Genomic DNA, 12247 nt, shown 5'->3' on the forward strand with positions numbered 1-12247 from the left:
GACTTTAGAGAAACCTTCTGATTGTATCTACATGGACACCAGCAATTTCCTACAGGAAAGTTACATCACAGAAAATACATCACAGAAAACTCATAAATTTCAGGTAGAGTGGACATTTATTTACATTCTACCTTTCCCTCAGGCTTGAAATATCTAATAATAATAACACAAAAGCCAATTCAATCCCTACAAGAACTTAAAACCAGACAATAAAATAGCATCAGTAAAAATTGGCCTTAAAACAACAGTCATTAACCCATAAAAACATCTACAATAATCAAAGTTCGAATGCATGAAACATCAGGAGCATGAACTCAGTCTTTTCCATGGATAGTGGCAGAAATACTTCAGAATAAAAATGTGCACCCATTTTCCTGCACAGGAAGGTGATGCTGTTCCAGTTCTGGAGGCAACTTAATAGCTATTGACCCTTTTTATGTCATTCTCCTTCCTAATGAAAAAAATGTTGCATATGCAGAAATGGTGCATGCAAACAATATGTTTATAGAGGGGTGATTTCAAAGTTCAAATAAAAAACAGCAGTATTTCCTCTGGAAATGTGATATAATGTACAGATACCCATGGTTAACATCTGTAGTGTTTTTTCCTGATGTGAATCAGTGATAAATAACAACGAAGTGTTACTATTTGTCTTGCATTGCAAAGATAATAATTACATTACAAGTTTAGGATAAAACACAGTGAGAGTTTAACCTCCATTTCCCCCCTTAGAGTCCTGCCTCTCTTAAGAGCAGCACTTTGTTTAATTTACCCCACCTCCTCTTTTGCTGACCTTACAACTTATTAAATAATCTTTACGAACATCATATCCCTTTGTTAGCATGCTTCTCCCCACTCACCCACACTATCCTATCTTTGTTCTTTACCAAAGTATCATTAAGCAACAATGCTTTTGATCCTTTGTTGTAGTTTTCCCCAGGGCTCCCACAAATCACAGGAAGAACACAAAAGTGATATGCTTAGCAAAGTATTTTCAGTTCTTATGTTCAGTAACATTTATCTCAATAGACACTGACATTATGTGCATTTTATTCTGTGTTGCAACAGCCCAATGTTTCACCATGTGTTCAGATTTCATATTTAGACCAGAGCTATTTAAATCATATGTATCAGCCATGACTAATTTAAAATCCCATTTATTTCAATGGATCTGTTCTAACTAAATCTGGATCCAAACTTCTAATAAATGAGATAATATATTCCATTCTTTTTCAGCATGTATCTCCTTAGCCCAATAAGTTTAACTGAAAAATCATGGCTCCATTAAAAAAATTTTTTTGAAAAATTCCACTTTTCTATATAAATTCCAAACACAAAATATTGTCAAGATCTGCATTTGAGTTGGGGGATACTAAAAGTAAAAAAATTGCAGTTGAAGGTTGATCATATGTAAAGGGAAAGGACATAGACATACTAAGGGGATTATACCAAATTAAAAGTCAATGAATTAAGAAGACAATGAAATGCCATCACAAATAGCTGTAGGATGACTGAGCTTACCTTACATTTAATTTTCCAAGGACTGCAATGTGAACTTTCTTCACATTATCCCAACCCCCAAGGCTATCTGATAATGAGCTCACAATTGCCATTTGAAAATATAATTGGAAGATTTTTCAGATTTAAGAAAAGCTCACAAAGTTGAGTGTGAATATCTGCATTTTCAAACAAATAAAGATAGTAATATGAGAATACAGAAAAGAATCTGGACAACATGTACAAAAATGTAAGTCAGGACAGATTTTTTTTAGCAAAATTAGAATGCTGGAAAAGTGACAGTTGGATAGGCAAAATAACAACAACAACAAGAAGAAGTGTGTGTATGGGGGGGGGGGGCAACTGCAGCAGATAACCAAGTCCACCCAATGTAGATTTGTGAGGCCTGGTAATTAGTGAATGACATGATTTAAAGTAAGGGCTCTCAGGAAATGGAAGAAAGGACACTCTGCTACCAAACACCTATTACAGAACATGACTATTTCTTTGTAATGCAATTAGCAGGTTCAGTCTCTGATCAAGTCTGGGGTCATGGCAAGGAAAAAGAGCTAAAAGCCCTAGTTCTGATCCAAATTGGGCCTCTGTGAGTATCATTTATTTATTTATTTATTTATTTATTTATTTACTATGAATAACATATATGGTGTTATGCCTAATTTGGCTACAATAATCTAAAAAGTGATTGCTTGTCTGTAGTATCAGATGCAAGCAACAAGATGGTCATTAGATGAAAAGAAAATTCTCCTACCACTTGCAAGGCTATGCCTGAATTCTAAAAGCTGCACTCCACCTATATGAAACAACCAAAGTTTTTAAGAGACTATGTAAAATAGGAAATTCATTACTGGGCTGGGAGGAGCAAGAAAAGACCTCAAATCTCTTCTGGCAATTGCTCAGATCTTCTTTTCCTGTGTTCAACACACAGAGAGAAATATATATACAAAGAATTAAGTAGAATCAACTTGAAGCATAATTAATTACACATAGAAAAGCAGCTAATGAAACTAATCAAAGTACACAGCGTGTTAATGAAAGTTAGCAGCTGGGACCAAATTATTGCATTAGGCATAGCCAGAGAGTAACTGAAAATACATTCCATCCAGAGCTAATGGCTTATGGCATTGTTCGATATACAGTTACTGAGGAATCACTGAGGCAAAGCTCCAGCAACCCTGTCAGCAATAAGGGTAGTCAACATGCTTAATTGTACTCATGCTACTTGGCTACATTAGCAACCAATGAATTTTCTCCCAATTATTTTTATATGGCATTGAATAATTTAATTTTAAAGTTAAATACAGAGGTAATTGTATGTATGCTTGAAATGTTTTCTGCTTACAAGTCAACATTTGTTAAATCACAGGTTACACCTGGGTTTTCTTCATATGGAAATGCTTAGACATTTTAATGTATTGTATCCATTTATCAGATTCTTCTTTTTCTGGATATTTCAAAAGCAATACAAACAGCAAAAAGATAATCCGGTTATATATTTATAACACAATAGAGATATTATCTGCACCATTTAAGTAGCAAGTCACATCTGGGTTTACATTTGCTTTCCATATTATACATCACCATCTAAACCTTCATATTGTAGTATAGGCACTGCTGAGCCAGAACTGCCAATCACTGGCAGTGAGTATGGTATTTTCATTCTGGGTTTCTTCATAGCTTCAACTTTTCCTTTCGATCGCTTAAATCTCTCACTAGTCATTGCATGAGCTAGACATTTCCTAAAACACTTTTCATCTGTGTTTAGTCTTTGTAACATCTGTTTCCTAGAGGAGGGAAAAAAATTCATAGTCTTTCATTGCTTGTAATGACACTTGTCCGTCAATCAGATCCCAAAATTGTTCTACAGGAATACTTATTTTTGTACTTCCTTTATAATCTATGGGACTTTGTAACATATATAAATTCAATGATTTCTACTTCTCCATTTGGAAAAACATACTGTATTACAGATTATCAGATAATCTCTTTATAAGTAAAGACAGATATCAAAATGGCATTTGCAGGTTTAACCTAGTCATTTGTTTTATCGAACTGTTTTATCGAACCATTTCCTGTATTGCTATGTACTTTATATGTAATAGCCTACTAGCCCCACCACCTTTCCCTTCTCCTTTTATGTCATGTCTTTTTAGATTGTAAGCCTGAGGGCAAGGAACTGTCTAATTAAAAAGATTGTATGTACAGCGCTGTGTACATTTACAGCACTTTATAAAGGTTAATAATAATAATAATAATAATAATAATAATAATTGTACATACCACATCAGAAAGCTTCTTTTAGTTTACTGTTCTTTATAAAAATCCCTTTAAAAGTTTGGTGGTACAAAAGCTGCAAAAAAAGCTGCAGGCCCTGGTTACTATTTTTCACCAAGAATTAATCTCACCAGTTCTTGGATTCCACATCTCACAGGTTTAGTAAAATTAATTGTCCTAAAACATGGCTTGAGGTAGTGTTGCCAGGCTTTCAAAATAGCAATAAAGGAGGATAGAAATTCATGACATGCCCAGAGGATCAGCAGGTTGAGCCACTAGCTGAGGGAACAGCTACCAGGACAGCAAAAATGTCCAAAAGAGGAAGGTAGGCATGCACTCTGGAGGACAGTAACCATCAGCTACAGACCATGCTCAAGGGATGTAGAACTATTCCAACTAAGCAATCTCTTTCTACATCTTTCTGAGGATAATAGTAGTGAAGAGGCATAAGCAGAAGACCAGCAGCAAGAGACACTGCATGCCAGGGTAGGAGCCAACTTAACTACTAACTGCAGGAAGAAGAAAAGAAAGATTCTGGTGTTGGGGGATTTATTGTTCAGGGATATAGAGTAAACTGTGTAGCTGCTGAATGAGATGAATCAGAAAGTGTGCTGTCTTCCTGATGTGTCAATGAGATGTTGTAGTTCCTCAAGAAAATAGAGCAGTACGAGGGACTTCTGGTTAGGCATGGCGTCGACCTGAGTGAACCTTTAGCGTTCCCAGCAAGGGTTCACCAGCCAGATGTGGTATTTGAGTTGATTTGGCGACCCCAAACAGCTCGAAATACTCCCTTGGTATAGGAGGTTCAGAGGGGTTTTATTAAGGTCCAATTCCCACACCAGGACCTTGATAAACTAGAAAACTGGGTGAAATTATGGGCAAGATCCTCTTCTACCTGTGGAAGGGGATAATCAAAATATAATTTTTCTGCCTATTTTCACTCCCTAGCCAAGGCTGAAAAATCTCAAATGAGCAAATATCAGTCAAGTCTGAAATGTCTTCTTCCTCAACTTGCTTCACTATTAAATTGCAATCAATATGTAAAGATATAGCAAAATCTTCAGATTAATTAAATTCACCTTTGCAGTCTGTGCCTAATTTTTATGCACCAGTGTGTCATTAACTTCCTTCCCCAAAAGTAACAATAATGCAGGCAAGACTAATATTAACTTTTTTAACTGAGAAGCAATATACATTCCTCTTGCCTGTTCCGACAATCAAATGCAGAGGGACTGGACAATGATGTCTGCCAGTTCATATTACACTAACAAAAGATCACTTACTGACTTCAGTCAAGCTAATGGAAACTTCCTGAAAGGTGCAGAGTTGCTCAGGTGCCATTAATGTCATGATTTAAAGACCAACAGATTGTATAGGTGTTGGTCCTAATTTGACATGCAACACCTTTATTAGGAGTAAGGATGAAAAAAAACACCCTGAAACATTGATAATTCTGAGGCCAATGATAAAGGATTTGCAGTTAGAGAAATTTCTTTTCAATACCTGGGAGATCAAAACAAAACAAAACACCTAACAAAATGTATAAACTCGAAACATCACTATTGGGCCAAAGCAGACTTTTTGGAAGGTGCGATCTCTGGCTGCTCTGGGTGCGATCGCTTTGGGACTGCGGCAACTGGATGCCCAGCTCCCAAATGGGCCACTAGCAGGAGCGGATTAAATCTGCTCCTTTTGCTGATAGCTTCAAGCCATCTCAGTCAGCCTTGGAGTGCCTTCTGGCCACTTCAGGGACATGTGTCATCTAAATGTCACATCCCCGAAGTGCCTTAAAGCCGTTCTATTTGGCTTGTCTGTTTCAGGTCTATTCTGTCAGTTTATGGAATGAAACTGAAAGGACTTTCTAGTTCACAAAGAAGGTAACAAAGGGAAAGGGTTATATTTTTAATTCCTCTCCAATTGTAATTTGTAACATGGAATCCTCAAAGCTCTACTGGGAAACATCTGAGTAGCTTAAATTCCACTTTATAACTGAAATTGTGAAAAAGAAAACACAAATGACTCAAATTGCTGATCTAAGAATTTGTTATCTCTGCATTTTTAAAAAAAAAATCTTTAAAACTCTTCTTGTACTGTGAATTTTTTTCTGTAATATTCAATAATGGCAATTTTAATATTATATGATATTTAACAGTCAGCCATCTTAAGCATTTCATATATGGCACAGAAGTATGTGATATGAATGGTCTGTTTATATGAAACGTTTATATACTTCTCAACGGGCAGTACTCTCAAGACCACTTATAAATGCAATTAAAACAATTTGTTTTAAATTCCATTGATAATTATTCAAGCAGCTATCCTTTAAAAAGTTACATTTGTGCATTTTAAAGCATTCAGTTTTATGTGCAGCAATCATATCTGCCACATTTTTTATTCAGCCATACATACTTACATTTAATTTCTATCCCATCTTTTCCCCAATATAAGACACAGAGCAGTTCACAGCAGAAATAAAAACAAAGTACTACTAAATGATTATAATAAAAAATTAAAATTAAATAAAATATCCCATTAAAATATGACTATATTGGAACAATTCAAAAACATTTAAAACATAGCTATGCAAATAAAAGTACAATATACACAGCCCATTAAAAGGCCCTACTGCAGCAACCATTAAACTGCTCAAAGTCAGTTGTTTGTATTTTTAAAAGTCTTTCCCTTTTGGCAAAGAATTGAAAGGGGGCCAGCTTTGCTTCTGTGGGAGGCAGTTTCATTGCCTGGGAGCAGCCACCAAGGATATAATTTCATGTATCCTCATCAGATGTGTTTGAATAGACTAGAAAGCTGGGCCACAGCTAACAAAATGAACTTGAACAGGGAGAAATGTAAGGTACTGCACTTAGGGTGGAAAAATGAAATGCACAGATATAGGATGGGGGACATCTGGCTGAACAAGACTACATGTGAAAGGGAGCTAGGCGTCCAGGTAGACCACAAATTGAACATGAGTCAACAGTGCGATGAGGCAGCTAACACGGCCAATGCGATTTTAGGCTGCATCAATAGAAGTATAGTGTCTAGATCAGTGGTTCTCAACCTTACTAATGCCGTGACCCTTTATTATAGTTCCTCATAAAATTATTTTCATTGCTATATGCAAATATGTGTTTTCTGATGGTCTTAGGCAACCCCTATGAAAGGGTCGTTCAACCCCCAAAGGCGTCCCGACCCACAGGTTGGGAACCACTGGTCTAGATCAAGGGAAGTAATAGTGCCACTATATTCTGCTCTGGTCAGGCCCCACTTGGAATATTGTGTCCAGTTCTGGGCACCACAATTCAAAAAGGACATTGAGAAACTGGAGCGTGTCCAAAGGAGGGTGACTAAAATGGTGAAAGGTCTGGAAACCATGCCCTATGAGGAACGCTTTAGGGAGCTGGGGATGTTTAGCCTGGAGAAAAAAAGGTTAAGAGGTGATATGATAGCCCTGTTTAAATATTTGAAGGGATGTCATATTGAGGAGGGAGCAAGCTTGTTTTTGGCTGCTCCAGAGACTAGGACCCGGAGCAATGGATGCAAGCTCCAGGAAAAGAGTTTCCACCTCAACATTAGGAGGAACTTCCTGACAGTAAGGGCTGTTCAACAGTGGAACAAACTCCCTTGGAGTGTAGTGGAGTCTCCCTCCTTGGAGGTCTTCAAACTGAGGCTGGATGGCCATCTGTCGGGGATGCTTTGACTTGGATTTCCTGCATGGCAGGGGGTTGGACTGGATGGCCCTTGTGGTCTCTTCCAACTCTATGATTCTAATGAAAGAAACCCCTTCTGCAAGGATTTGAAAAAGTCAAGCAGTCTCCTCTAAGTAGATGCAGATAATTTGGACATTTGGAAGACTAACCAAGAATACATACCTCTCCACATTAAAATGTTTCAACATCTCTTTCCGCTGCCTTTCTTCTTCTGCAATTCCTTTAACTATATGTTTCCTTTCGTGCATTATTTCTTGACGTTTTCTCCAACCATCAAGTCTTATTAAACCTTTTGTCAAAGCTGAATGTTGATTGCTGAAGCGTTGAACAAATGCGTTCTCTAACGACTTACCGTTCTTGTTCTCCAAAAACCTAATATACTTTTTTTTCATTTTATCCATTATCATTTCCTGTTCCTGCTTCTGCTCTTTCAAAATATTATCAGTCATCATTTTGTTCTCTTCATATTTCTTCAGAACATTCTCGTTCTTTTCTTGCTGTAAACGACTAACATACTCTACGCCATCATTTTTGGCAATTAGCATCTGCAACACTTTGCGCTCCTTTTCAGCCTGGATGTCCAAGTTATGACTCTGCCAGTAAGCTTTGTCAATGGCACACAAGGGGTAGAGTCTTATTGTTCCAAATGCTCTGGCAAAAATCCTCTTTTCAATGCTTCCTGCCTCATGAAAGGGCATAGTTTCTGGAACAGGATGTGTGAAGTATCTCATATCATGAACAGCATCGAAAAATTCTTTCTCTTTGTCTTGATAATGTTGCATCTCCTTACCCAGTGAATAAAAAGGCATTCTACACACTGAAAGCCTAAATTCAGTTGCCATCTCATCTTTCATGTCAGTTTGTCTCCCATCCAAGAGTCCTAAAAATGAAGTCAATGTCACATCATTATTTTCCTAAATATTAAGTTGCAAACATTTTTGTTATACAGTGGGCTCTTAGTTGGCGAATTTCTCTTAGTTTCAAAGATTTATACTTGAATGTATCTGATTCATCCTTTTTTATTCAAGTATCCTTTTTTTGAATGCAGTTAAAAATATGTATGATTAAATTTTGATTCCATTTTTTTCAAAGGCATTTAGTAACAGCCAACAGCCGGAACAGACCAGAAAAAAAAGCCAGCTTCCTGATGGCTTGGGGGTGTGGTGTATGCATGACATGTGCCTCCAAGTTGGCAGGAAGCTGCCATGAAGCTGCCTAGCCATCTACACGGTAGCAGCTTTACAGAGCTCTGGCGGCATGGTGTTTAGATGCCGCACGAGTGCCTAAAAGCCACGGTGGTGGCAAAAAGGGCATTTTTCTGGCCCAAAAAGCGGCAGCATTTTGCCACCTTTTGGGTCAGAAAAATGCCAGATTGGGGCTGTGGCATGTGATTGCAGTGGCCCTGATCCAACTATCAAAGGGGTGGCATCAAGCCACCCCTTCAGTGCTGTCTGTTTTGGACTTAACTTTAACTGAACCTGGGGGACACTGTTTTCAAAGTGTTTTGCCTTTAATTTTTACAATAGTTGTCTCCTGAACTTTTGGCCCTGCTTGCTTGGCTGCTCTATCTGCTGCACATAGAATGTGGGACACAGATCTCCTTTTCTCAATGATCTTTTCAGAAACAACCACAAAAGAAGAAAGGAAAGACTAGAGGAAGAAAAGCTGACAGCCTTTCCCCTTAATATCAAAAACATATAACAGAATGCCAGTTTGGCCATACTTGTGTTGCTCTTGGACCTTTCACCTCCTTACCATAAAGGTTGTAAACCTTGGTCCATCCTGAGTCAGCTATATTCCTGAACTACTTCTAGTTTTTGTTTATAAGCTAATGCCTTGCTTGCCTGCCTTGTTATCCATGAGACTGGTGGTGCTGCCAGGTTTAAGGGAGCTCTGAGCAAATGACAGTAAGGGGAAGCAGTAAGGTCCAATATGCAGCAACTGGATTCTAGTGTTCTTCTTCATCAGGTAATTTTTCTCTGAACATTAATTAAGTACCAACCATATGCAAGATACAATATGCAGAGATGACATGGGATCAAACTAATTAGGACACATGGTGAAAAAGGGAGGAAGAATGAGTTTATTGTAAATTGGTAGCAGCAAGAATAGGTAAAGAGCTTCCCAGTAACAAATTGTGTTGAAAATGTCCTTGCAAAGCTGCTACCCTGGAAACTATTCCATCTAATGGCAATCCAAGTCTGGTATTACATTAATTCACCACAACTCAACCAAACCAGGAACTGGATACACTAAAGTAAATATACTGGATTTCATTTCTCTTTTCTGAAATGTAATTTAACATCTATTTTCACTTTGTTCTTTTTATATGTAGTAAGATCTTTCAAATACAACAAATGAGTCTGTTCTGATAGTTCTGTGAAGAGTATAAAAACAAAATACCACAGACAGAGGGGAGGAGGACAAAATACCATGGGGGGGGGGGGAGAGATAATATATTACTTATACTGTATGTTAGATTTGTGGCACAGTATAATGCTACACCTTATCTCTCTGCATTTATTTCAGTTTTGTAATAATAATTCCTAAATACATCAAAGAGGTTTATCAAACAACTATATTGCAAAATTTCCCTACATAGAAATAGAAATCACTTCTTGAAACTATATATGTATAGAGACTGCCACAAACTTGTGGAACTTCTGTTAGCAAACCCCATGCTGTAACCTGGGGTCCTCATATTTTCATATCTAGTATCTGGAGACAGCATGTTTCTGAAAGATTGATGATCTATCAGGAACACTAAGGCGGGTTACAGACGGGCAAAAAGGGGTGTGTTCATGGTATAGCCTTCAGACGGCCCTTACCTGAATGCCGCCATGAACACGCCGCCCGCACGCCCCAAGTGGGAAGAAGCGGCATTAAAAAGGTGTTGCTTTTCCCCGCTTCTTTTCTATATACTGCGCAACTGCGCAGCTCCGTCTATAAGCTGCTGCACCGGTACGCCAGAATTGTTACGCCGCTAATTTAAGTTGCCCATTTAAAAGCTCCATGTCTGCTGCGTCGCATAATGAGTCGGGGTCCTGGAACATGTGCAGTTTGCACCAAGGCTCTAATTAGAGCGTCAGATGCCATGCAGATGTGGAAGCTGCAGCACAGCTGCACTCTATTTTAATGCTCGTAACCCTAACCCTAACCCTAGAGCAACATGTACGCATGCGCTGCTAGAATTGGGGAAAGTTTGGAATTTAAAGTGAACCCCTACACACATTCCTGTGCCATTTTCACCTAACAATAAAAAACCCCTAAAACTTTAAATATTTACATATGTACAAGGGAGGTGATGGGGGATGGCAGGGGGACAGCGGTGGCAGCGGCGACAGCTGTGGCTGTGCATTGCAGATTCAGCAAGAGCGTGGGGACCAAAGGAGAGGAGGCATCCATGATGCTGGTGACATTACCAACGTGCAAGCGGACAAGAATGCCAACACCAGCTGATCACCAGCTGGCAGGAGACCACCATTGTTCTTGGGCAGGGCGAGGGAAAACGTTTAAAGGGGCCTGGGCGCTTTAAATGTGCACATAGGCTTTCTGCCGCCAGTGCTGAGCGCCGCAGCTGCACAGCTGCGCATCCGCCAGCCAGCAAAAGAAAAAAAAAGCCCCGTTTTTGGCCGCCCGTGCGGAAGCTGCCTCTCTCTTTGCAGCGTCCTCCAAGGCGGCGGTATGGAAACTGCGGGTCAGAAATGGTCCCAGGTGAGGCGTCTTCACTGCCCCCGTGTGGAAGCCCCATACACCTGAGCCACGCCCCCAGGGCGGGCGGTCTGGAGGCTCCGTATTCAGCAGAATACACCTTCAAGACGTCTTCCCCTGCCCGTCTGTACCCCGCCTAAGTCAGTTCCCAGGAAAAAAGGAACATGAGGCATGTCTACATCCAGGTAAATAAGACCATCAAATCTAAACATGTGAATTAAGTGCTCCCTCCTTCCTCAATGTCATCTGCACTACTTCTTGCAACTTGAGACAAATAATAATAATAATAATAATAATCTTTATTTCTACCCCGCCTTTCCACAATGTGATCAAGGCGGCTTACAGATAAGAAGACAATAAAATACAAGTTAAAATATTATATATAAAAATTAAAACATCATCAGGGGAGTAGGGACGGGAAGCAAACAATCAAGATATCAGGGCAAAGATAAGACAACAACTTTAAGGTAATTGGGGCAAAAGATAACAGGATTACTGAAGTGGGAATGCCAGCCGAAATAAGTGTGTTTTTAAATCTTTTTAAAAAGAAAGTAATGATGCAGAGGAACGAAGCTGTACAGGGAGCTTGTTCCACAAAGTGGGGGCAAAGATAGTAAAGGCCCTCTGTGAGGTCGTTACAAAACGAGACTTAGGGACCTCCAATAGGTTGGCCCCAGATGTTCTGAGTGTGCGGGTCTTTGCACTCAGAGCAGTAAGCAAACTTCTCTACCTATTCCTGTTGTGTTCCTAGCCAAACTGCCCTGTCCATCCATCGTGGAGATACCCCAGTCTAATCACTGTTTTTGTCCCCAGCCACTAAAATTAAAATTTATCAACCAATCCAGAATCCCATTGTTAATTTCATTGTTAATCCCATTGTTAATTTCTGGGAAAAGATATTCACCCTTTGTTACCTGAGCAACTAGCCATTGCTTGGGACTAGTTTTCATGTATAAATATGGTTCCAAAATCTAGCAGCTGAGCACACAGGTGGCATTTTTCTCCACACACTATGTATTCTCTGAGTCACCCTCCAA

The 12247-nt window shown here is 39.1% G+C and overlaps 1 protein-coding gene across 3 annotated transcripts in view; it reads right to left on the reverse strand.

The window, feature by feature from the left end:
- Positions 1-1391: 1391 nt before the first annotated feature.
- The window catches only part of LOC149316418 (leucine-rich repeat and IQ domain-containing protein 3-like), a 49027-nt gene continuing 38171 nt past the window's right edge, over positions 1392-12247 (reverse strand). For 2 of the 3 annotated variants that reach the window (XM_089515444.1, XM_089515445.1), the window contains exons 7-8: positions 7662-8379; positions 1392-3299 (exon numbers count right to left, since the gene is read on the reverse strand). In XM_089515444.1, the coding sequence (XP_089371570.1) occupies positions 3086-3299; positions 7662-8379 (932 nt within the window). In that variant the 3' untranslated portion in view covers positions 1392-3085. The remainder of the gene's footprint in view (positions 3300-7661; positions 8380-12247) is intronic. The other variant, XM_089515443.1, reaches the window with a different exon arrangement.

This window comes from Sceloporus occidentalis, unplaced genomic scaffold (assembly GCF_023333645.1).
Source record: "Sceloporus occidentalis isolate IW3139 unplaced genomic scaffold, rSceOcc1.0.p SCAF_3, whole genome shotgun sequence".
NCBI classification, from domain to species: domain Eukaryota; kingdom Metazoa; phylum Chordata; class Lepidosauria; order Squamata; family Phrynosomatidae; genus Sceloporus; species Sceloporus occidentalis.